General features: G+C 37.7%; 1 protein-coding gene across 9 annotated transcripts in view; it reads right to left on the bottom strand.

Moving 5' to 3' along the window:
• Positions 1-20,360, bottom strand: part of ZZZ3 (zinc finger ZZ-type containing 3) — a 120,865-nt gene extending 100,505 nt beyond the window's left edge. For 7 of the 9 annotated variants that reach the window (XR_007476157.1, XR_007476156.1, XM_049707111.1 and 4 more), the window contains exons 1-2: positions 19,957-20,092; positions 2,030-2,127 (exon numbers count right to left, since the gene is read on the bottom strand). Coding sequence is in view for 1 of the 9 variants with exons in the window: in XM_033405964.2 (XP_033261855.1) it covers positions 19,957-20,345 (389 nt within the window). In the remaining 8 variants the exon portion in view is untranslated. Of the gene's footprint in view, positions 1-2,029; positions 2,128-19,956 lie in introns of all 9 variants that reach the window. The other 2 variants (XM_033405964.2, XM_033405960.2) reach the window with 2 other exon arrangements.
• Positions 20,361-27,646: the final 7,286 nt, after the last annotated feature.

Genomic DNA, 27,646 nt, shown 5'->3' with positions numbered 1-27,646 from the left:
AACATATTTATTAAGTATCTACTTTGTTTTAGATGTTGTGGAAGCAGTGGAAATAAGACAGGTAAGGAAGGTCCCTACTTTTATTGAGTTTACACTCCAGTAACAGTAAAGCCTTGAGATTCACTCTGATTGGACTAACTTCAGTCATGTGCTCATCTCTCATGAACCAATCACTTGGCCAGTGGTGAGCTGATCCGGCTTTAGCCTGGATAATATATTCCACCCCTAGGACGAGGGATGGGCCTGCGCTGGATAACATTAACGTCCTTTATCTTTTTATACATCTCTTTCTACAATAAAACCCCTTTTCCCAATCAGTATGTTCATCAAAATCTTATAGAAAACACCTAAATTGGATATTCCAAATTAAACCCTGCTTTATAACTAAACCACTTATGATTTTATTTTTCACTAAAAAAAGTTTTATCTTTATCCAGAAGAAATATATTAATGTAATTTTTGTTCATTTCTCCAGAAATGTCAGCATAAACTTCACCATACAGAGCTATGAAAATTTCTATAAATCGATGGAAAAGTTAGCGCAGACTCACATTTTAAACTAATCATACAAATATAAAAGATAATCTTTTCCCTAGAAGTGAAAGGATAAAACTTTTATGATTATATGATTTCATAACAAAAGTAGTAAAAACATTTAGGTTTAAAATCTTTCAAAAATTAACATTATGTGATATCATTTACATAAAGTTCAAATCAGAGAAACTAATCTATACTATCAGAAGTCAAGATAAAGGTTACCCTTGGCATGGGGAAGTAGAAAGTGACTGAAAGGAGGTACTGCTGGGACTTCCCTGGTGGTCCAGTGGGTAAGACTCCATGCTCCCAGTGCAGGGGCCTGGGTTCAATCCCTGGTCAGGGAACTAGATCCCACATGCTGCAACTAAGATCTGGTGCAGCCATGTGTATATATATATATATATTTTTTTTTTTATTTTTATTTTTTGGAAGGGAGGGAGGGAGGAAGAAAAGAAAGGAGGTACTGCTAATGCTCTCTTTCTTGATCTAGCTGTTGGTTCAGTTTCTGGAAATTCACTGACCTTTATACTTAATGATGATGTGTTTTTCGTATTTATGTTATACCTCAACAAAAAGGTTTTGAAAAAGTTTATTACATTTGCAATTAACACTCCTATAAACAAGAAGCTAGAAGAATAAACTTACAGTAGAGATGTATCAATAGGGACCAATAATAATGAAGAGGCACATTTCATTTTCTAGCAGGTAAAGGTATGCCTCTTAAGTAACAGGCCACAATTACTTCTATCCCATTATTTTAGAGCCCAACTATCGTTCTTCTTCCCTTCCCTTTATACTATCATTGTGACCAAATCCAAGGTTCCAATCATTCTGGGCTAATCTCCATTTCTTCCAATTTATATCTAGCAATAGCTGTTCCAACAGGAACCACACATTTATGAACATACAACATAAACAAAACATGTATTTTTCATTTATAAAAACTTTTCTGGGAAAATTCAGGAACTCAAATTCCATATGTACTCTAAGTGCATTTGCCACCCTAATTTGTCATCAATAAATTGAGCATTAATTGTTTTAACTTTAAAAAAAAAAACATCGCTAGATCCCCTCATAAAAATCACCCAGAAAAGCATGCAGTTAACCATGGCACACATACAAAAAGTAAACTTCCAATGCAATGATTGAAAACACCCTCAGACGTTATTCAGCCCTGAAGACACACCCTAACAGCTTTTTTGACACTCAGAGGAAAATGAATATGAACTTTATATTTAGATATTTGGTAACAAACTACAATTCTCTGAGGAGCGATTTTTCTCTTGTATAAAAGAGGAAAGCATACCAATCTTAATATTGATAATTATCATATAAATAAAATGAGATCATTGTAGAATGTTGTCAGTTTCCTTTATCCAATTCAGGGGAGTTTCTAAACTCACAAGATATCCCCTTCTCCATTTTTGAGCAGTTCAAAGTGGAAACAGGGTACTTTTAAACATGATGTAAAAAAAAAAAACCTTTTAATTACCTTTATTGGAGAAGAGAGTTACAAATATATCAGGGTGGAAAACTGGAATACACACTGCAGTGACTGGAATTGAAGGTATCAGTACATATAGCCTGAATCTAAACAAAAGGAAACATCAGAAACATAAACTGAGGTACATTCAACAAAATAATGGGCCTAAACTTGAGGAACTGTTCCAGATTAAAGGAGACTAGAAAGACAGGATAATTAAATACAACACATGATCCTTGATCTTAAAGCAATGAAAGTAATTATTAGGATAACTGACAAAATTTAATTATGGACTATAAATTAGATATTATATTAATGTTAAATTTCCTGATTTTGATCATTGTAACTGTGATTTTTAAAAAGAATATCTCAGTTAAGGAAAAAAGTCTGGCAGTATACCTGGATCTAGTTCCACTCTATGAAACTTCATTACAGCCCTTCACTACCTGAAAATAGCTGCTGCTTCCCATTCTCCACCCATTCCAACCAAGTCATCCCTTCTCCACAGTAAGCACTCCAAACTCCTTCAAAGGTTCTCAGACACTTCATCAACATCTGGTTACCCTCCTCTTGACACATTCAATTTTTCATTTACTGTTCTTAAAATGCAGCTTCTAAAAGCAAGGCCAACATCGTAAACATGTTCTAACCAACATGGAATACATATTACAGTATATCCCTTATTATGGACAGAATCCCATTAATATAACCTGGTACCTCATTTGTTTTGTTTTGTTCTTTTTTAAACAACTCACACTGTTGGATCTCTGAGATTATGCAAAACCAAACTCCTAAAATTCTCTATCAAATCCAGCTAGTTCTTACCCCAGCTGCAAAGGTTTCTCTTCTCAGTAGCCACACCCTGGAGCTTTTAATCAAGTCATCGCTTCTCTCCTTCCTTTGAAACTCCCATCTTTGACCTTTATTTCCTTCTAGATTTCCTCCTACCTGAGATAAATTTTCTAAGGCTTTCCCCCTCCATTTTCTCATGCAATGTGACTCCTCTCTGCTCCCAACAAAATGTACATGTCCCGCCCTTTCTAATCCTCTCTCCATAGCTGAAGTCAAACTCTTTCAGATAAATTTAATCTATAAACAGTTTTATATTTCTAGCCCCAACCAATACCCAAAACTTCAGACTGGCATATTCTGAGCTCTCAATCTAGATATCCCAAAAGTAGTTGTATTCAACAAGTACAAATCCCTAGTCATTTTCTTTCTACCTCCAAAAAACTATCTCCTCCCTATGTCAACAATCTAAAGGACATATATCTAATCACCCAAACTAAAAAACTTTGAGACATCTTAACTCTTTCCTTTTCCCATCAGTATACAATCAATAAACCCTACTTCTTCTACTTCTGAAATGTCCTGAAAAAAACCTTCTACTCTTTCTGTCCTACTGTTACTGCTCCAGGTCAGGCCATCATCACCCCATTTAAACAACTGTAATAGCCTAATTAATCTCCCATTCCAATGTATTATTTATCTATTCACAAATATATGTCTTAATAAACAGAGCCCTGGCTGATTTTTCAGTCCCCTAATTAGAAAAAAAAAAGAGAACAAACAAAACAAAACACCACAATGACTTTCTCCCATCTTCAACTCCTAGAAAACTTTTCTTCCTCAAAACCCAATTCAGTGATCCATCAGAATTAAATGCTCTCTTTTGTTCCCATAACACTTAAATCTTCTATCACAGAATTTACAATGTATAGTTTGATGTGTGTATATTCCTTACTTGATTACAGGCTCCTTGAGGGAACAGTGCAATTCATGTTTTATTCTCTAGTACAGTTCCTTAAAATTGGTGAACTGAATAGAATTCTACTCAGAGAACTTTTTCAATCGAATTCCATACTTTTTCAGAAATTCTTCACTTTTAAGTAACTCAAACTATAGGTTCCTGCCTGTGATTTCAGACAAAATTTTGAAAGCTGTTTTTAGTCATCTATCCTTGCCAGTTGAGTTGTTCAGAAAATAAGCACAACTGTATATTTATGCGAAGTATTAATAAAAATATTAAAATAGACAAAGACAAAAAAAGCCTTTTTAGATATATCTCTTAAGTTTGACATAAATCCCTCTGTACCAGTATTTAAGAAAGGTTATTTTACACCTATTAATGTAACGTTCTTAATGCTGATGAACTAGCCTATTTCTCTACCTTACCTCCAAGGACTGGAAAATGATTTAAAAAACTACTCTTTTTTTTTTGTTTTTTTTTTATTAAGACTGTCTGTTTCTAATCTTCTGGCATACTCTGACTCACCACAAATTAACAAAAGCTATCAACATCTCTCTCAGTTCCTTTGTGTCATTTAAATGATCTAAAACCTGTGGCATTAGCCAAATAGGTAGAAAATGAATTCTTGGAATCCAATCAAGTGGTGAAACAACCTGGGTGGGGTTTACAGAACTTTATCAGGCAATGGAATTAAAAGGCAGTTACAAAAAGCCTTAAACTTGAATGGAGAAGAAACCAAAAGACATTGTCTTGGAGTTCCACTGTTATCATATCACGATTTTTGTTAAAGGTTCAATGTGTCCGTGTGCGGCCACCTGGACAAAGGCAGCTTCTGAAGCCAATCAATGTCAGGTTGATAATCAGCCAGTCAAGAGATGGTAACTGGTCTGTGTTCATAAACTGTGTCACAGAAATTTCAACTTGCTTGAGACAACAAAACTATTCCCTTAAGTAACAGACTCTCTGCCAAGGTGAATTAGAATTAAATACTACTAAAATTTAAGTATTATATATCAAACCCACAATATTAATATTTCCATGTTAAGTTTACAACTATGTATTTTTTAAGTTTTTATACTATTTAAGAGAACTTTAACATTATAGAATCTGACAGTCTTATAATTCTAAATTTAAAATAGTAACTGACTTCAGCCTTAGGACATTAAGTTTAAAGGTATAAAGTATTTGGTTTGGTTAATAAGCAATATTGGAATGCTTAAGAGAAATTATGACTGACTATAGTTATAAGTTCCACTTATTAATTTTAAAGGAGTTTTAAGTATTCGGGAAAGTCCTGCTTGTTGAAATTTTACATTTACTCTGTAAGGTATATAAAGTACTAAAAAAATAAAATAAAAACCAGTATAATTAATGTGTAAATATAAGGAATGTAATTAAGTTAAGCAGCAGCAGTAGTGCTACTAACAGCTAACATTCAAAGAGCATTTTCCTAGTGCTCAACATTGTTCCAAGTACTTTACAATATAAAGTCATTCATTCAACAAATAATCACTGAGCATACACCATGAACTAGGCATTGTTCCAAGCTCTGAGAATTAAATCAGTGAACATAAATCAGTGAATTATGAAAACACAATTTCAACCTTCGTGGATCTCATATTTTAATGAGAAGAGGCAAACAATAAATATCAAATATGATAATTACTGTGAAGAAAAATAAACCAGGGAAACTGAAAGGAGGAAGTGCTCTTTTAGATGGTATAAAGAGGGTCACACCAGTAAGCATCATTCGCAGGGAAGTCTATGTAAATGATGCCCCTTGGAAACTCCTTCATCAGGGAAAACCTCTCTAGACCAAGTGACATTTGAACCTAAGAAATGAGGGAGCAAGGCATGCAAATATATAAGTGTATTACAGAAAAAGAAAACAAGTACAAAAGCCATTTTACCTGGAAAGGGTGTTTTAAGGGAGATTTAATCTCTTCAGCAAGAATTACTAAGATACAGTAATCAAAGTATCATTCCCCCCACCCAGGATAACAAAAATATTCTTAGTTTATATGAAACTTGCTCAATTTATTAATAGAGTAATAAAATATATAAGTTGAACTTAAAAGACAAGTTTTTTAATTTAACTACTCAATATTATTTTACCAAAACTTGTAAATGGTCTTCTTTACACCCAAAAGCAGCCACAGACATCAAGAAACAATGATGCTTCATTGCTCTAAGTAATTCATTAGAACTAGAGATCTAAATTTATTTAATGAAACTAGGTGCTCTTTACCACATAACAATCATGGAATAGTCTCCTCTTTAAACAAGGTTGTGTCCCTTCCAGTATGAAAGTCATCTTCCTAGACATAAGAGAAGTAAAACAGGATTTGAGTAGTTGTCATTATTTAATATCTCCCCAGTGAATGGGTCTCTTTCTTCCTTACTTATCTTGCTGAGTTTAGCTAAAGCCCTCCCTTGTTGGCTTAAGCATTTTTTGCAAACTTTAACTCATTCAGAGCTCTAGCCTCCCCATATTCCTACTGACACATTTTAGTATTAACCATCAGTTATAAACCATTAGTAATGCAGGTATTCTTGATACGTTTTCTTTTGAAGTTTATTAGAAATTACCTATGTGAAAGTCACAATATTTTCTCTGAATGACTCATGCATTTTTCTCCCCTCAGTGGAAATTTTTTGTAATTTTAATACATGCTCCATTTTTTAAAATAACATGTTTCATTTTTAAGTGCCTTCTATCAATATTGTCTACATCATCTGTGGTCATTACCAATCTTTCTTCTGACCTTTCTGAAACTTGCTTTTCTGTGAATTCCTACCTAATAATTTAAAATCCAAAGTGACACAGTCTCAACTTCTGATTCCCATGATTTCCATTTCTATCTAGGAGACAAAGAAGAGTATTTTGGAAAAACATGGACTTTGAAATCAGACAGATATCTGTCACTCACTAGCCGTGTAACAAACTTCTCTGAGTCTCCATTTTGACATCAATAAAGAACAGATTTAATGAGCACCTATTTTATATCAAGTGCCTTATACACTATATGTAAGTAGAAAGTATGTATCATTTATATTGAGGAAAACAAGAGCTTATATATAAGCAATTTTCTTAAAGTCACAGAGTTTCTAAGTACTAGAGCCAGGATTTAAATCCAGGTCTGATTCCAAGCCCATGTTCTTTTTCCTACAACACAAAGAAGAGACTATAAAATGGGTCCACCTGCCCAAAACAAATGTTCAATAATAGTTAATTCCACACGTCCCTCACTGTTCTTCCTTGTTGGTCGGAATCAATTTCATACCAGCAGTTCTCTTCCACATTCAGGAGACTAAACTGCCAGCGAATAATGTATCAAAAGCTCTGATAATCTTTATTGTTAATGTATTGTTTAATTAATCCACTTAATTAAAAGTAAAGGGCTTCCCTGGTGGCGCAGTGGTTGAGAGTCCGCCTGCCAATGCAGGGGACACGGGTTCATGCCCCGGTCCGGGAAGATCCCACGTGCCGCGGAGCAGCTGGGCCCGTGAGCCATGGCCGCTGAGCCTGCGCGTCCGGAGCCTGTGCTCCGCAACGGGAGAGGCCACAACAGTGAAAGGCCCAAGTACCACACACACACACACAAAAAAAAGGAAAAATTCTATTACATTATGCCACACGTAATTTTCAGACATTTTTGTGTTAAAAGAGCCTTATATGCAATCATAAAAACCCAGGGTGAGAGACATAAAAAGTCAGGTGGATGAACTACCTTATTCAGCATAATGTGCTACTCATCCTCAAAATTCTTAAAACAATGTAGCGAAAAAGGTTTTTTTTTTTTTTAAAAAAACTGTCATTCTTGTGAGGTATTCAGATCAAGACAACAGAAATGCTTACCATAGTTTTCCAGAAACCAAGCAACCACCAAACAGAACTCTGTATTTGTCAATATCATCATGGAACTATAGTTCCCTTAATTATCTTCTCTTTCTCTTCTCCTCATTCTCTCGTCATACGATTGAATAGCCAATTAAGTGAATGAAAGAATGCTTCCTAGGCCTAAACACTACCATTCACATCACTTTGAATCCTGCCAATCAGTTAACTGATTTGAGTGAACAGAAACTAAGAGCTAGAACACTAATTTTTTTTCCCATTTCTTAAAAGTAAGTTAAAAAAAGGTTTATGGATTAAGGTTTATACACAGGTTTTTACAACTAATAATGTAGTATGGTACTATATTGAAGGACTTCTAAAATGCACCAGCTGACTTTTTCTTTTTTTTTTTTTTTTTTGCGGTACGCGGGCCTCTCAGTGTTGTGGCCTCTCCCATTGCAGAGCACAGGCTCCGGACGCCCGCCCAGGCTCAGCGGCCATGGCTCACGGGCCCAGCCGCTCCGCGGCATGTGGGATCTTCCCGGACCGGGGCACGGACCCGCGTCCCCTGCATCGGCAGGCGGACTCTCAACCACTGCGCCACCAGGGAAACCCACCAGCTGACTCTTTAAAAATCTATAATAAGCTGAAAGTGAGACTGACAAAAAAAGAAAAAGAGATCAGATTGATGGAAATGTTCTAAAACTGAACTGTGGAAATGGTTGCACAACAATGTAAATTTACTAAAAATCAGTGAATTGTACACTTAAAAAATATGACTCAAATCCTCCCAAAATAACCTATTATTAATAAGGTGACCAGAATGCTTTCTTATACTATTACCTTGAAATAAACGCCATCATTTAGATTTATTATTCTGCAAATATGCATGCTTACTTGAAATGAACCCCAAGTATAGTTTCAGCACATCGGGGCCTCTAAGTACTGAACTACAACTGTGGTCCTTTTTTTTTTTTTTTTCCCGGTACGCGGGCCTCTCACTGTTGTGGCCTCTCCCGTGGCGGAGCACAGGCTCTGGACGCGCAGGCTCAGCGGCCATGGCTCACGGGCCCAGCCGCTCCGCGGCATGTGGGATCCTCCTGGACCGGGGCACGAACCCGTGTCCCCTGCATCGGCAGGCGGACTCTCAACCACTGCGCCACCAGGGAAGCCCGGTCCTCTTTAATAAACAAATACAGTTTTTGAATATATGAACTTATCATTGTGCAAAATTTTAAATGAAACACTAACCAGTAAGAGCTGCCTTACTACAATTGCACACAAAACAAAAGTATAAGGGAACAAAGAGTTTGGATAAGTAACACCTTGATGAATAAACTTAAGTGATTTCTATTCTTAAAAACCGAAGTATTCAAATCACAGCTACTTCCAGTTCTGTTTTTGTATATAAAACACAATATTTTAGCAAAAACAGTCCTTGAATATAAGATCTGGAAGAAAATTCAAATGCCACTGTAAAATTTGACACACAAAAAACTCATTAGAATATATGTCAATACAATGGAGCTCGAACAACAAGGAAGACACATATACATGCACATAAATGGTCCTGATGATAGCATCTCAAACCCCAAAAGTAGAGTTTGAATGCTTAAGTTCATATCCTAAACCCTGCATTCAATGCCTGTGTGACACTGAACAAGATACTTAACCTCTCTGCCTCAACTTGCTCATTTGCAAAATGAGGATAAAACTAAACATCCCTGGACTTCCCTGGTGGTGCTGTAGTTGGGAGTCCGCCTGCCATTGCAGGGGACGTGGGTTGGAGTCCTGGTCCGGGAGGATCCCACATGCCTCAGGGCAGCTGAACCCGTGCGCCACAGTTACTGAGCCTGCACTCTGGAGCCCGCAAGCCACAACTGCTGAGGCCCGCACACCTGGAGCCCGTGCTCTGAAACGGGGGAGGTCACCACAATGAGAGGCCTGTGCACAGCAACAAAGACCCAACACATACATACATACATACATAAATAACATCCCTACAAGGTTGTTGTGAGGACCAAATAATAATGAATACAGTATTTACATGTATCTAGCATACAGCAAATGTTCAATAATTTTAAATTAGTATTATTTTTATAATGGTAATAAAAATCATCTAGAGCTGTCCTTCACAATGTTCAATATACATTAAAACTACCTGGGAATCTAGTTAAAATGAGATTGTTATCGAGAAGGTCTGAAATTTCCATTTCTAACAAGCTCCCAGACAGGTGTCAAGGAAGGCCACTTCTGAGTTACAAGGATGGTTCTCAAGCTTTGGCACACACCAGAATCACTTGGAGGGCTAGTTTAAAATAGATTTCTAGGTTTCACCCCAGAGTTTGAGAGAATTTGCACCTTTAACAGATTGCCAACTGAAATTCCCAGGACAATATTTTAAGAAATAATGCTCAAAGGTTCTCAGCTAGGATGTACATCAGAAACACCTGTGGGGTTTTTGTTTGTTTTTAAATGTAGGTGCCCTTACTACACCCTAGTATTGTGTGATCTCCTAATCTATTAAACCTGACACTCATGCACTGTTTTTAAAGAATAAAAACAAAACTTCCAGGCAATTATGATGTATGCTAAAGTTTGAGAACAACTGCCTTATAGTTACACACGAATCAAAATTTCCTTCATGAAATTTTGCTAACTATAGAAAGAAAAGTACCTACCCATAAATGTGCCTGAGGTCAACCTGGAAATTGTCCTGACTCATTCACCAAGAAGAGCATTTATTCAAATTTAGTGGTAACTCTATAATCTTTACAAAAGTCAATTACTTTCTCCTTCACTCTTCATGAGATGTTCTCCTATAACATGATGCCCAAAGTCAAACACTTAAAATATCCAGGCAAAAAAAAAAAAAAAATTTGTTTTAGAAATTAGTCTAAATTTTTGCATAACGTTTAATTTCCACAGAAGCTCAGCAAATGAAAGAGCACTAGGGTACAAAATGTAGGTACGTGTTACTCTTAAATTATACATGAACAAAACACCTAATTTTGACAGCTACAGGCTATTTATAATATTCTGGTCCTAATAATTACTGAGTGACAGCAAGCAAAATTCATTTATAAAGGAAATTAAGTGTATCTTCCAGGCTAACTGTGGGACTTAAATGAAAGAAAAACTATGTGCAGGAACACAGTAATAAATCTTTCCTATGCCTTCCTTTAAAATTAAGAAAGTGAAATGGAGGGGTAGAAAAGAAAGTACAAAGGGAGAATTTCTCATAAGAAAGTTACACTTAACACTTGAAGCCAGCCTGAAAGGAGTTGCTAACTAGGTATAGCTGACTCAATTTTTTTAGTAGCCTATAATTTGATCTATAATCTGTATACCACAATGTTATAATGTTCATAAATACAAAATAAGTATTTTAAAAGTAAAATGACTTAACCTGAGACTTTTTATGAGAGGGGAGGGAAAGGGAGGGGTGGGTACTCACAACATTCTTTGAAATAACAGCAGATACTACAAGATAGCTGTCATAAAAATGTGAATGGGAATCACTGCTTGAAAGGAATTCAAAGAATGAAAAAAAAGCTGCCAACTCATAGGATAAAAGTCCAAAAAGCCATTAGCTGGTCAGGAATGCTATACCAAAGTTTTCAAAACAAAATTTTTAAGTAGGAGGAAAAAAAAAAAAAAAAGGTGAGGTACTCTTGAAGGCCATCAATGACAGAAATTAAAAGCATCCTGTTTGCCCAAACAACATTAAAACACAAACAGGGTATACCACACAATCTGAAAGCAAAGAAGGTGGTTCTTTGATGTCCCCTTCTAGAGTTCCTGAAAACTATGAATACCATGAGGAAAATGTCTAAGTGCTGAGATGTCCAAGTATAAACTAGATCAAGTTCTAGGATTTCTCAAGTTACTTATATCAAAACAGGATAACAATGCATTAACGTTTATAAAGGAAGTTAAAGTTCAAAACCAGACAAAATTATTCTACAGTACTAGAAATCGAAATAGTGATTTCTCATGGGCGTGGGGAGTTAATGACCACAATACAGCACAAGACAGTTTCCAGGGTTTTGATAATGTTCTATTTCTCAGTAATAATTACACAGGTGTGTTCATATTGTGAAAATTCACTGAACTGTACATTTAGGAGAACTTTCTGTGTGTATTAATATGCTAATCATATTTACTTTTTTTTTTAAAGTGGGGGGGAATTTCTCCCTCAGGAAATGAAACGTATTACTGCAAAAGCAACATTAAAAATTTTTAGGGACTTCCCTGGTGGCGCAGTGGTTAAGAATCCGCCTGCCAATGCAGGGGACACAGGTTCCAGCCCTGGTCCGGAAAGATCCCACATGCCGCGGAGCAACTAAGCCCGTGTGCCACAACTACTGAGCCTGCACTCTAGAGCCGGCGAGCCACAACTACTGAGCCCACATGCCACAACTACTGAAGTCCACGCACCTAGAGCCCGTGCTCCGCAACGAGAAGCCACCGCCATGAGAAGCCTGCGCACCACAATGAAGAGCAGCTCCCGCTCGCCACAACTAGAGAAAGCCCATGAGTAGCAACAAAGAACCAACACAGCCAAAAATAAATAAATAAATAAATGTATTAAAAAAAAAATAGTGGAGACCATTCAGATTAAGAATTACAGGTTTGGGGTGGGGAGTAGAGAGTTAATATGGAGAAGTACTAGAAAGCTCCTCAAGGGCTTTCAGTAGATAAATCTCAAACATACACACACCTTTTTCAGGAGGAAAAAATCTTGGTACCTCCCTCTATAATACAGCCAAGCTAAATTTCACTCTATTTATGAAACACATAAATCTGCTTCTAATGGGGAAGTGTATATGAGCTGCAGTATCTACTTTCCTTAAACTTCTGTCCAATTTTTAAAAAAAGTTATTAGTAAGGAGGTAAATAAATGCCAGAACACAATTAGCAACTGCTATTCCTGGACCACTTCAGTGCCCTTCTGAAAAATAAACTCACCCCTTAGGGGGTAGCAGAATTCTAGTAGAAATAAAAGATATAAATTATGTTCCAATCCCTATAAATCTCATCCCAATCCAAGGTAAAAGGAAATTTCATCACACCTGGTTCCTCATCTGCAATTCTCTTTATGTAATACCCAAGCACAGGACATATGTGTTTTCAAATATTACGTTTTCATACAAAGTTAATCTGGTTTTTCTTCCTAGCAATTATGTAACCATACCATTCTGTAGCCAACAGAAAGTGCTAGTCAATATTTAATAAAATAATAGCTTGGAACATTACAGTTTTAAAATGTAAGTATAAATATCTCACTTTTTAAAAAATTATTTTATTATCTTGAATAATTATTTCATAAAGGAAAAAACAAACCACACCTTCGTAAACAATAAGAACTTTAAACATTTAAAAAGCTCTCCTTGGCATGGATGCCCTCACGAATGCTCACATAGAATTTCTCAGATTCATTACTTAATTTCAGTAAACACACAACATTGCCATCATTCTTAACAGTTGAAAAACAAAGGAATTGTGATTCTGGAACTTGAGTCCTAGAACTGCAAATGAACACTTTTTTTTCCTAAATATTTTAGAGGGATATGATGTCAAGTTGCATATTACTATTTAATGAGGGAAACACCTTAAGCACACATCCTAAATTGTTGATCTTAGAAGTTTATTTCTTTAATTCCACAAAATCTACCAAAGTAGTTTTTCTCTTTACAGCCTCTTGTACTGTATACCTTTACATAGTTTCATATTTTATCTTTTCAAGAAAGGAGAAATTGCTTCATTTAATCCTACTTAATTCTGGTATATGGGAAAAGAATATTTCAAATTTTGGTTGACAAAAGGAATTATAAAACATTGTTTTGTATAAAATAAGCTTTTATTATCCTCAAATTATAAAGTGCTTTCAAAAATCGATAAGAAAACAAACACAATAAAGAGACCAGGGCAAAAGATATTAAACGTAGTAAGAATCATCTAAAAAACAATACTAATTTTTTTAAGTTTGGGATTAAAAATAAGCAATATAAGATATAAACATTTAAAATGTAAAAATGAAACACGCAAAACAAAGAAAAATTATTTAATAAATAGACTGGAGACAATTACCGATTTGCAGGAAAACATTTACATTCTCATACCAATGCCACATGAGATAAAAAGTTAAATTTATTTAAATCTAACTTAGAAAAACTAAAATAAATAGTATTAAGATCAGTATTATTTATTACATTTCTAGAGAAGAAAGAATTTCGTAAGATCAGAAACAAAACAAAATTAGGCCAATGATTTGATTATATTAATTTTAAAATTCTGTTTATCTGAAAAACTCACAAAAGAAATACACCTATTAAGCATAATGTTTCACCCCAGTAGTAATCTAAGAAAAAAAATGTTATAATACGACTTATCCCCTATTACGGTTTTTTTTTTTTTTGCAGTACGCGGGCCTCTCACTGTTGTGGCCTCTCCCACTGCAGTGCACAGCTCCGGACGCGCAAGCTCAGCGGCCATGGCTCACGGGCCCAGCCGCTCTGCGGCATGTGGGATCTTCCCGGACCGGGGCACGAACCCGTGTGCCCTGTATCGGCAGGTGGACTCTCAACCACTGTGTCACCAGGGAAACCCCCCGTATTACGTTTTTATAAACAATACTTAATGTTGATGTATAGAGCCAACAGCCACTCCAATGTGAATATAAATTGATCCTTTTGACAAATATCGTGACACGATTTTAAGAGCCTTTAAAATGTACCTAAAAATTATACCTATAATATACTAGAAGATAATACTATAAATAAGAAACACCTTATATATAAATGTTCTTCACACTCTTATGCAAAAAACTAGAACAGGAGAATGATATACATCTACACATGGAACATCATACAACCACTTATAATGATGGTTAAAAATACTCATTGTGAGGCATCCCTGGTGGCGCAGTGGTTGAGAGTCCGCCTGCCGATGCAGGAGACATGTGTTCGCGCCCCGGTCCGGGAAGATCCCACATGCCGCGGAGCGGCTGGGCCGGTGAGCCATGGCCGCTGAGCCTGCACGTCCAGAGCCTGTGCTCCGCAACGGGAGAGGCCACAACAATGAAAGGCCCGCGTACCGCAAAAAACAAAAAAAAAACAAAAACAAAAAACAAAAAAAAACCAACCTCATTGTGAGAATGGGAAAATGTTACCTAACATTAGGTTAAAAGCAGGACATGAAATTAAATATGTTTTATCTGTAAACATGTAAAAGATATATTTTAAATAATAGAAGAAATACATCAAAATTTTAATATGGTTATATTAATTCCCAAGATTCAAAATTCTCAAACCAGCCATCAAAATCATTAAAACACACACAAATATACACACTTAATACCTAAATCAAGTGCTATATACCATCACTCTACCACTGAAGGGCGCGTAAGGTTTAAATTAACATATTAAAAGAGACTGAAAAGGCAAGCAAAGCAACAAACAAAATCTACTACAAAAAGAAACATTTCTCACTTCTGGACATTCAGCTGTGCTAAGGATGGAGACTCACTACCAGGATTCAGAACTATACAACTGATTCACAGACAGGTCATTTACTAATTCTAATTATCTGCTCTGAAAATTCCTTCATCAACAAACGTGCTTATCTTTAGCCAATTGGTTAATTATTACTGATATCAAATATTAAATGTAATAGAGTCTTACTTGGGAGGCAACTCCTTGAAATACTAAATAAGGAAATAAGTAGATAAAAGCAATAAAATAAAACAAAGAAAATTCCACACACAGCAGCCCCATTTTTTGGGGGGGTATCAGATGACTTCTGTTAAGTGAATTTTCTAGAAAACTGAAATGAATTTATTAAAAAGCTTTGAAAATGTTTACCCTTATAAGAGTCTTCTAAAAAGACACCAATTTCTTAATTCCTTAAACACAGTACATAGAGTAAAAGTTTATTTATGATTAAGATCATCACTGTGACAGACCATGTACTATACTACTCTATAACATTGTGATTCCCTCAGAAGTTGATGATTATAGAACTGTATGTCTCCACGAAATGGCCTTAAAACACTATCCTTTTATAGTTCCACATACTTTTTAATAGTTCTTCAGTAGCCTTGAAATAAGATGACATTTCAGTTGTCAGTGTGCCTAACTCCAATGGCCAACCTTGCAAATTGTAATCTGTGGGCTGAAAAATCAGATAACCAACCCTGCTGGGGCTGCAAAATGTTAAGTTATTTACTCCAGTTAGTAGTTTCTGAATAAAGCTCATAGGCTTATTATACTTGGTTACAGTTATTTTGAAGCCTCAGGATCTCTGCTGTTTGAAATGACTAAAATCACAATCACTCAAAAAATGTTTAATTACTAACTGCAACTTACACATATTCCGGAGTTCCAAAATAATCATAATAACTGAATAGTTTGATAGTCTCCTCAAAGTTACTCAACTCACTTGTCTCTGACCAGAGAAAAATTACCTAAGTAAGCTGAGAAATAACAGATGAAAAGAAAAAGAAGGAAAGAAGTGAGAAGGACAAGTTCAAATGAAATAGCAAAGTCCATACTGCATGGTTCTAGAAGGCAAGACTTATGACTTTGGGAAATATTTACACATAGTGTTTTTTAAAGCATAATTACAGTGGTTATCAGGATATTAACTATAGAAAACTGCACTACAGTGTATACCACATATATATTAAATAGTACTTTAAAAATCAAGACTGGGAATTCCCTCGTGGTCCAGTGGTTAGGACTCTGCGCTTTCACTGTCAAGGCCAAAAAAACAAAAAACAAAACAAAACAAAAAACATGCAAAGACTTGCAGCAAATATTCCTTGTACTTAAACTGACAATGAATTTTCATATGAAATGGCAGATTGTTTAAAAAAGCACCTGCACGTATTTGATATTTCTGGTCAAGTAATTTCCTGTAATCTGTCTTGGACACTGGTTCAGGAAGAGGCAGGAAATAAAATGTACATTCTTCATATAATTAATATGTAACATAGGTATTACACTATATAGTTACAAAGTTACAGGTCTATGGAAACTAGCATTGTGTCATATCTAAAGAAAAAAATCCAAGTGAGGACATCATATTATCACTTTTGTTAATATCCTCTGATTACTGAAGCTCATTAGCTCTCATAGGTCACTTCTATGACAGTAATAACTGAGAAAGAGGAAAATAAAATTTTCTGGTTTTTACTCAAGCAAAACTCAACTCACATAAAATATATTTCTCTTCTTCTTGTATTGTCTCAGTATATTTCTACCCAGTATATGGGTATTTTAGTGTCTGTAAAAGTTTGCTAATTCCTAAGATCCTCTACCAAAAACAGTTTATAAAACAAAGTTGTACGAATAAGTAACATATATTATTACAAGGATCAGATGCACATGACAACTCTCAAGGCCCAATTCCCAAGCAAAACTTTGTAAAGTTTGCAAAGGCCATTATAGAACTGTGATCTTTTGAATCCACTGTTATTTTCACAAGCTCCTACTTCTAAAAACATAAAATAAGTAAAGAATTCATAAAGTTCCGATTAAACATCAACTTCAGTTGATTTTATTTTTTTGGGGGGGGGGACAGGTGATATCAAGCACATCTGGGGGTGGGCTGAAACCTGTTTAAAAAAAATTATTTAAGAGGAAAAAAATTGCCACACATACTGATTCCAAATTCTGGTCAACTCAAGTCACCCTCCCGCCATCATGAACAGACTATTTTTGGACCATGGCTCTGTCAACCTTCTACCATCCTTTCTTTTCTCTGCAACTTCTCCAATTCCATTTCAATATCAACCTATACACACTCCCGTGTCTCCTTTTCCTCTTTCCCACATCTCACCTCTCAACACTCACTTTTATTCCCCAACATTCCTACTTTAACTATTACAAGAGAAAACTACAGTGACCAAAACGAGTGGTCACTTTTTTTATGTGACAAGTGTGATAAATAATATTGCTGGTAGTTTGGAGGGAAAAATACAAAAAACAATCACAAAATGCTGCTTAGCAACTTTTGAGTATATGTATGTTTGTCTGTATTAACTACTGATGTTTGTCTGTATTAACTACTGATGTATCTTCCACTCTTCAGTTGAGAACTATTTAATTAAGCTGATAACTTTTTAAACTTCTGGAAAACTCTGATATACACACTTGGGTAACAGTTTAGAATATATAAGTTATCAAGAAATATAAACATATAAATATAAATGTAAATAGACAGCACAACTATTAAACATAAAAATATAAAACTCAAGTGACAAAACATTTATATCTTTAAATCTTATTTCACATGTACTTTATTTTTGTACAGAACAACCAGCATACCACTCTACAGTAAAAATAATGCTATCACTCAAGCTATTTTCACAAAACTATACCACCAAAATATCTGTACAAAAAATTTACTTTTTTAAAGCATGTATGCATGAGTCAAAAAACCACTAAATAAAAATATAAGTGAGCAGAAAAAATTTTACTGATTGCTAATGTTGTGACAGAGTATCTTAAAACAACACCCCTCCGTTTCCTCCTCTTTGTTAAAAAAAAATAAAACACATGGAAAATATCTGGAATAATACATAGCTACCGCTAACAGTGTTTACAGAGATTTAGGACTGAGGGAGGCAACTTGGTAGAATGTAACAGGAAGAATTTTACCCTTTATTTTTCTCTGTACTAAGTGTAGAGGAAAATAACACGTTTGTAGTTTAAAAAAAATTATGACCGGATTACCTAATTATCTGATTAGTTTGCGATTAATTTACCACTACGAATACTAAATAAATCCAGACTGCTCAAAAATACGAAAAAAAAAGTATACTATAAATTCACCTTTGATAAAACATTGACAGGTTGGAGAAAAACTCATCTTGCGTCAAATTCATTTAAGGAAAAATTGAACTCAAGTTTTGACATCAAAGTTTACGAAGATTAGTTTGCTTTTAAATTCGACTTAAAACATTCCACTATTGCCTTAAATACGTAAACTAAATCAATCATCCCTGAACAACAAAGATGGCAAACTCATAACAATAGTAATCAAAATCCTGTCGGAAAAAAAAACTTATCGATAATTATGAGTTAATAGGCACGTAGCAAAAAAATTAAAAGAATGGTTTTATTCTGACATCAGGTATTGTCAGAGATATAAAGGATCCCTCCAAATACTGCCAAAAGTTATCGTAAACACAAAGTTAGAGTGATGAGGGAGTTATCAACGACCAAATAAATGTGAGTAAATGATGCCCAGAGAGAAAAAATGGAATGCGTTCTATTTTAAGCGTCCGAGAAGGGGCCGTGGAGAAAGGTTCTGCAGCAGAAACCAGCGACAGAATGGTTAACAGGTCTGGAATTCTTCAGAAAATTGTAACAAGGGGAAAAACTGACAAGAACGTCTGTAAAAAGGGGAACGGTATCCAATGTAATCCTCACGTCTGTGCTAGCACGTCTCCGTACTTCCAGTGAGACAGGGGAGGAACTATCACTGAGCGGGGGAGAAGGAGCCCGGGCTGAGGGGTGGCTTCTGCAGGTGGCGAAGCGCCCGCAGGGGGGTGGGGAGGAGGATCGTGTCGCTTCAATTGGGTCAATGTATTCCCTTCAAGACTACAGGAAGATGACGCAGCACGGCTCCCGGCACCAAGAGGCACTTGCCCCCGGCCCCTCCCTCGCAACTTGCCTTGCAGAAAGAGTTGCGGGTCCCAGGCCCCCGGAACCCAGGGCTCCGCCATCCAGGACAACTGCTCTGCCAACAAGGTCCCGCGAGAATCGGGAGATCTCGCGATACAAACCCACTAGCATCTCGCGAGTTTTCCCCAGAACCAACATGGCGGTACACAGAAATCAGTACTTCGGCATTTAGAAAGGGTTTCATTTACGAAAAGAATGTGTATAACAGAGAAAGAGCGGGAAGTCTTTTCCGCCTTATATTTCTCTTCATACCCCCCTAGTAGAGATGAAAAGCGGCAAACAACCCTAAAGCCTCCGACGACCACGGTTGCGCTACACAGACACAGCAATCTTCTGCCTCAGCCAGCCTCCGAGCCTGTCACGTGGAAACATTCTCGGCGTGCCGGTCACGTGGACCACTACTGAGCGAGCGCGCGCCCGCCACCCTCCCCAGAGCCCTCCCCGCCCCCCTTCTGCCCGCGCACACGTGCGCGCGCCCCCCCGCCCCACGTGGGGGCTTCGCCGTCGCCGCCGTCGCCGCCGCCGCCTCCAACCCACCCCCTCCTAGCACTCGGTTCCAAATCCGGGTCCCAAAGCCGATCATCCCCAAGATCCCTCCTCCTCCATTCCCCCTCCCCCATCTGGCCCCCACCACGTGCCCCGAGCGCCTGCTCACCTTTCGGGCGGGGCCGAGCACCGCAGGCCACTCCGGGAGGCGCCGTCGCCGTGGCCGCTCTCCGCCCCCGCCACGGCACTGGCTCGGCTGGCCGCCGCCGCAGGAAGCTCGACAGCGGCGCTGGGGCGCTTCCAGGTGGGTCCCCGCCTCCCGTTCCTGCCACTTCCCGCAGCACCAGTGGCTCCTTCCGGTCCCCTCCTTTCTCGTCCTTGCTGGGACTGGCGGGCTGCTGCGGCTGCGGCTGCGGCTGCGGCTGCAGGCGCGCTCACTACACCGCCTGCTGGTAACCGCGGCCGGTGCAGCGCCGGCTGCCCAGGCGAGGTCCACCCCCGCGATCCGCCCCCGCTCCTGGGCAAGGGTTGGTCTTCTGAGGGCGGGACCCAGTCCATCTCCTACGGCTGACTAACTTGGCTCTAGCCTTGGAGGAAGGGCGTCCCTGGAGCGCCGCGGTTGGAAGTCCGTTTCATCCTGCCTTTTGTGGCCTCTTGAGAGATTTGTACACCGCCCTTCCTTAGTAATGTGGTCTCAGGTAGAAAAATATCTGTGTGTATATTGTATGTGCTCCTGCCTACCTCATCTCCCACCGCATAGGTCCCTCGCTCACCTCTCTGGCTTTCCCTCTGTTCCTACAACACGCAGGCTCGATCCACTTCACGACTTCGCGCTTGCTGTTCCCTCTGTCTGGAACACTTCCTCCAGATTTCTTTTAACTCGTTCGGCGCGTATTTCAGGTCCTTTGTCAAAGATCGATATCTGAGTCTTCGCAGACCGCTCTATCCAAAGGAGCACACTTGCACCGCCGCTTTTGCTGTCTTTACACGCTTACATTTCTTCATGACAGTTATCACTTGCTGACCTTATTTATCTGTCCTCTGCCACCAAGAATGTGAGATCTGGTGGGGTTTCTATGAATTTTATTTATTTGTTTCTATAACAGGTTCTTATTAGTTATGAATTTTATACACATTAGTGTATATATGTCAATCCCAGTCTCCCAGTTCATCACACCACCACCCCCCGCTGCTTTCCCCCCTTTGTGTCCGGACGTTTGTTCTCTACGTCTGTCTCTATTTCTGTCCTGCAAACCGGTTGATCTGTACCATTTTTCTAGGTTCCACATATATGCGTTAATATACATGTTTTTTTCTTTCTGACTTACTTCACTGTGTATGACAGTCTCTAGATCCATCCACATCTCTACAAATGACCCACTTTCATTCCTTTTTATGGCTGAGTAATATTCCATGGTATATATGTGTGACATCTTCTTTATCCATTCATCTGTCGATGAGCATTTAGGTTGCTTCTATGACCTGGCTATTGTAAATAGTGCTGCAATGAACATTGGGGTGCATGTGTCTTTTTGAATTATGGTTTTCTCTGGGAGTATGCCCAGTAGTGGGATTGCTGGGTCATATGGTAATTCTATTTTTAGTTTTCTAAGGAACCTCCATACTGTTCTCCATAGTGGCTGTATCAATTTACATTCCCACCAACAGGGCAAGAGGGTTCCCTTTTCTCCACACCCTCTCCAGCATTTATTGTTTGTAGATTTTCTGATCACGCCCATTCTAACTGGTGTGAGGTGATACCTCATTGTACTTTTGATTTGCATTTCTCTAATAATTAGTGATGTTGAGCAGCTTTTCATGTGCTTCTTGGCCATCTGTATGTCTTCTTTGGAGAAATATCTATTTAGGTCTTCTGCCCATTTTTGGATTGGGTTGTTTTCTTAATATTGAGCTCCATGAGCTGTTTATATATTTTGGAGATTAATCCTTTGTCCATTGATTCATTTGCAAATACTTTCTCCCATTCTGAGGGTTGTCTTTTCATCTTGTTTGTAGTTTCCTTTGCTTTGCAAAAGCTTTTAAGTTTCATTAGGTCCCATTTGTTTATTATTGTTTTAATTTCCATTACTCTAGGAGCTGGATCAAAAAAGATCTTGCTGTGATTTACGTCAAAGAGTGTTCTTCCTATGTTTTCCTCTAAGAGTTTTATAGCGTCCAGTCTTACATTTAGGTCTTTAATCCATTTTGAGTTTATTTTTGTGTATGGTGTTAGGGAGTGTTGTAATTTTATTCTTTGACATGTAGCTATCCAGTTTTCCCAGCACCACTTATTGAAGACACTGTCTTTTCTCCAGTGTATATCCTTGCCTCCTTTGTCATAGATTAGTTGACCATAGGTGCATGGGTTTATCTCTGGGCTTTCTATCCTGTTCCATTGATCTATATTTCTGTTTTTGTGCCAGTACCATACTGTCTTGATTACTGTACCTTTGTAGTATAGTCTAAAGTCAGGGGGTATGATTTCCCCAGATCCCTTTTTTTCCCTTAAGACTGCTTTGGCTATTTGGGGCCTTTTGTGTCTCCATACAAATTTTAAGATTTTTTGTTCTAGTTCTGTAAAAAATGCCAAAAATGCCATTGGTAATTCGATAGGGATTGCATTGAATCTGTAGATTGCTTTGGGTAGTATAGTCATTTTCACAATATTGATTCTTCCAATCCAAGAACATGGTATATCTCTCCATCTGTTTCTACCATCTTTAATTTCTTTCAGCAATGTCTTTTAGTTTTCTGCATACCGGTCTTTTTTCTCCCTAGGTAGGTTTATTCCTAGGTATTTTGTTCTTTTTCTTGCAATGGTAAATGGGAGTGTTTTCTTAATTTCTTTTCCAGATTTTTCATCATTAGTGTATAGGAATGCCAGAGATTTCTATGCATTAATTTTGTATCCTGCAACTTTACCAGATTCATTGATTAGCTGTAGTAGTTTTCTCATAGCATCTTTAGGATTATCCATGTATAGTGTCATGTCATCTCCACAAGCAGTAATAGTTTTACTTCTTCTTTTCCAATTTGTATTCCTTTTATTTCTCTTTCTTCTCTGATTGCCGTGTCTAGGACTTCCAAAACTATGTTGAATAATAGTGGCGAGAGTGGACATCCTTGGCTTGTTCCTGATCTTAGAGGAAATGCTTTCAGTTTTTCACCATTGACAACGATGTTTGCCGTGGGTTTGTCGTATATGGCCTTCATTATGTTGAGGTGGGTTCCCTCTATGCCCACTTTCTGGAGAGTTTTTATCATAAATGGATGTTGAATTTTGTCAAAAGCTTTTTCTGCATCTGTTGAGATGATCATATGGTTTTTATCCTTCAGTTCGTTAATATGGTGTATCACATTGATTGATTTGTGCATATTAAAGAATCCTTGCAACCCTGGGATAAATCCCACTTGATCATGGTGTATGATCCTTTTAATGTGTTGTTGGGTTCTGTTTGCTAGTGTTCTGTTGAGGACTTTTGCATCTATATTCATCAGTGATATTGGTCTGTAATTTTCTTTTTTTGTAGTATCTTTGTCTGGTTTTGGTATCAGGGTGATGGGGACCTCATAGAATGAGTTTGGGAGTGTTCCTTCCTCTGCAGTGCTTTGGAAGAGTTTGAGAAGGATGGGTGTTAGCTCTTCTCTAAATGTTTGATAGAATTCACCTTTGAAGCCATCTGGTCCTAGACTTTTGTTTGTTGGAAGATTTTTAATCACAGTTTTAGTTTCATTACTTGTGAATGGTCTGTTCATATTTTCTGTTACTTCCTGGTTCAGTCTTGGAAGGTTACCTTTCTAAGAATTTGTCCATTTCTTCCAGGTTGTCCATTTTATTGGCATAGAGTTGCTTGTAGTAGTCTGTTAGGATGCTTTGTATTTCTGCGGTGTCTGTTGTAACTTCTCCTTTTTCATTTCTAATTTTATTGATTTGAGTCATCGCCCTCTTTTTCTTGATGAGTCTGCTAATGGTTTATCAATTTTGTTTATCTTCTCAAAGAACCAGCTTTTAGAGTTTTTTTGTTTTTTGAATTTTTGAATTTTTTTTATACAGCATGTTCTTATTAGTTATCCATTTTATACATATTAGTGTATATATGTCAATCCCAATCTCCCAATTCATCACAACAACAACACCCCCCTGTCACTTTCCCCCCTTGGTGTCCATACTTTTGTTCTCCACATCTGTGTCTCTATTTCTGCCCTGCAAACTGAGAACCAGCTTTTAGTTTTACTAATCTTTGCTATTGTTTTCTTTGTTGCTATTTCATTTATTTATGCTCTGATCTTTATGATTCCTTTCCTTCTGTAACTTTGAGTTTTGTTTGTTCTTCTTTCTCTAGTTTCTTTAGATGTAAGGTTTGATTGTTTGAGATTTTTCTTGTTTCTTGAGGTAGGCTTGTATTGCTATAAACTTCCCTCTTAGAACTACTTTTGCTGCATCCCATAGGTTTTGGATCATTGTGTTTTCACTGTAATTTGTCTCTAGGTATGTTTTGATTTCCTCTTTGATTTCTTCAGTGATCTCTTGGTTATTTAGTAATGTATTGTTTAGCCTCATGTGTTTGTGTTTTTTACGTTTCTTTTCCCTGTAATTGATTTCTAATCTCACAGTGTTGTGGTCAGAAAAGATGCTTGATGTGACTTCAATTTTCTTAAATTTACTGAGGCTTGGTTTGTGACCCAAGATGTACTCTATCCTGGAGAATGTTCCATGTGCACTTGAGAAGAAAGTGTAATCTGCTTTTGGATGGAATGTCCTATAAATATCAATTAAATCTATCTGGTCTATTGTGTCATTTAACACTTGTGATTCCTTATTAATTTTCATTTTGAATGATCTGTCCATTGGTGTAAGTGAGGTGTTAAAGTCCCCTACTATTATTGTGTTACTGTCGATTTCCTCTTCTATAGCTGTTAGTGTTTGCCTTATGTATTGAGGTGCTCCTATGTTGAGGGCGTATATATTTATACTTGTTATATCTTCTTCTTGGATTGATCCCTTGATCATTATGTAGTGTCCTTCCTTGTCTCTTATAACATTCTTTATTTTAAAGTCTATTTTATCTGATATGAGTATTGCTACTCCAGCTTTCTTTTGATTTCCATTTGCATGGAATATCTTTTTCCGTCCCCTCACTTTCAGTCTGTATGTGTTCCTAGGTTTGAAGTGGGTCTCTTGTAGACAGCATATATATGAGTCTTGTTTTTGTATCCATTCAGAGAGCGTGCGTCTTTTGCTTGGAGCATTTAATCCATTCACGTTTAAGGTAATTATCAATATGTATGTTCCTATTACCATTTTCTTAATTGTTATTGGTTTGTTTTTGTAGGTCCTTTTCTTCTCTTGTGTTTCCCACTTAGAGAAGTTCCTTTAGCATTTGTTGTAGAGCTGGTTTGGTGGTGCTGAATTCTCTTAGCTTTTGCTTGTCTGTAAAGCTTTTGATTTCTCCGTCTGAATGAGATCCTTGCCAGGTAGAGTAATCTTGGTTGTAGGTTCTTCCCTTTTATCACTTTAAATATATCATGCCACTCCCTTCTGGCTTGTAGAGTTTCTGCTGAGAAATCAGCTGTTAACCTTATGGGAGTTCCCTTGTATGTTATTTGTCATTTTTCCCTTGTTGCTTTCAATAATTTTTCTTTGTCTTTAGTTTTTGTCAGTTTGGTTACTATGCGTCTTGGCGTGTTTCTTCTTGGGTTTATCCTGCCTGGGACTCTCTGCACTTCCTGGACTTGGGTGACTATTTCCTTTCCCATGTTATGGAAGTTTTTGACTATAATCTCTTCAAATATTTTCTCAGGTCATTTCAGTCTCTCTTCTCCTTCTGGGACCCCTATAATGTGAATGTTGTTGGGTTTAATGTTGTCCCAGAGGTCTCTTAGGCTGTCTTCATTTCTTTATATTCTTTTTTCTTTATTCTGCTCCACAGCAGTGAATTCCACCATTCTGTCTTCCAGGTCACTTATCTGTTCTTCTGCCTCAGTTATTTTGCTATAGATTCCTTCTAGTATATTTTTCATTTCATTTATTATATTGTTCATCTCTGTTTGTCCTTTAATTCTTCTAGGTATTTGTTCTTTAATTCTTCTAGGTCTTTTTTAAACATTTTTTGCATCTTCTATATCTTTGCCTCCATTCTTTTTCTGAGGTCCTGGATCATCTTCACTATCATTATCCTGAATTCTTTTTCTGGAAGGTTGCCTATCTCCACTTCATTTAGTTGTTTTTCTGGGGTTTTATCTTGTTCCTTCATCTGGTACAAAGTCCTCTGCCTTTTCATTTTCTCTGTCTTTCTGTGAATGTGGTTTTCCTTCCACAGGCTGCGGAACTGTAGTTCTTGCTTCTGCTGTCTGCCCTCTGGTGGATGAGGCTATTTAAGAGGCTTGTGCAAGCTTCCTCGTGGGAGAGACTAGTGATGAGTAGAGCTGGGTATTGCTCTGGTGGGCAGAGATCAATCTAACTTTAATCTGCTTGTCTGCTGATGGGTGGGCTGGGTTCCCTCCCTGTTGGGTGTTTGGCCTGAGGCGACCCAGCACTGGAGACTACAGGCTCTTTGGTGGGGCTAATGGCAGACTCTGGGAGGACTCATGCCAAGGAGTACTTCCCAGAACTTCTGCTGCCAGTGTCCTTCTCCCCACGGTGAGACACAGCCACCCCCCGCCTCTGCTGGAGAGCCTCCAACACTAGCAGGTAGGTCTGGTTCAATCTCCTATGGGGTCACTGTTCCTTCCCTTGGGTCCCAATGCACATACTTTGTGTGTGCCCTCCAAGAGTGGAGTCTCTTTCCCCCAGTCCTGTTGAAGTCCTGCAATCAAATCGCTCTAGCCTCCAAAGTCTGATACTCTAGGAATTCCTCCTCCCATTGACAGACCCCCAGGTTGGGAAGCCTGACCTGGGGCTCATAACCTCACTCCAGTGGGTGGACTTCTGTGGTATAAGTGTTCTCCAGTTTGTGAGTCACCCACCCAGCAGTTAGGGGATTTGATTTTACCGTGATTGCGCACCTCCTACCGTCTCATCATGGCTTCTTCTTTGTCTTTGGATGTGGGGTATCTTTTTTGGGGAATTCCAGTGTCTTCCTCTTGATAATTGTTCAGCAGTTAGTTGTGATTCTGGTACTCTCACAAGAGGGAGTCCAGAGATCCTTTTAGGCAGGGACTTTGTAACCTTTGATCTTGCTATATCCACAGAACATGTGTCTGGCACAAAGCAGTGTATGATACTGTATTAAATTATATCAAGGAACTATAGTGAGCATGGAGGAAAATAAAGGCCCAATACCCATTGATGGAGATAAGTACTTACTTTGGGTTGGTAGTTTCATTGACAACCTCACCTTTTATGAGCTGTGAAAAAGCTGAACTAAATCTCCTTCCCTCTGTATAATTTGAAGATTATATTCTAAAAATATCAAATGCAGTGGTAGAAGCTATTTTAACTGGAGCTCTTCAGCAATTGTCCAGTAGTGCTTCATTGCTTTTGTTTACCTTGTGTTTGAAACTTTTTTTTCAGGCAAGTGGATATGTGCCTCCTTTTATTTTGCTAATAAAAGTTATTAAATGCTTGAAATGCCTTTTTGTATTTGTTTTAGTTGAGAGTTCAACTCAAAATAATATCTGCTTGGAGACCAGGGATGGCAGGTATATTTTTATACTGACACATCAACAAGCCTTTATTGAATCTAATTAGTTCCAGGCCCTATACTAGGACTAGAGACACAAAAATTAACAAAATAAGGTTTCCCTACCTTGCTCTATATGCTTTTAAGAGCCACGTACTAATTTATAGTAACCTTAACAATTAGCTCTTCTTGAGTCCTGTGTGCCAGGCAGTATGCTGTGTACTTTTTATACCGTAT

The sequence above is a fragment of the Orcinus orca genome, chromosome 1, assembly GCF_937001465.1.
Source record: "Orcinus orca chromosome 1, mOrcOrc1.1, whole genome shotgun sequence".
Lineage (NCBI taxonomy): Eukaryota > Metazoa > Chordata > Mammalia > Artiodactyla > Delphinidae > Orcinus > Orcinus orca.
Note: the sequence above shows the minus strand (reverse complement) of the source record. Positions and strands in the feature narration are given on the sequence as shown.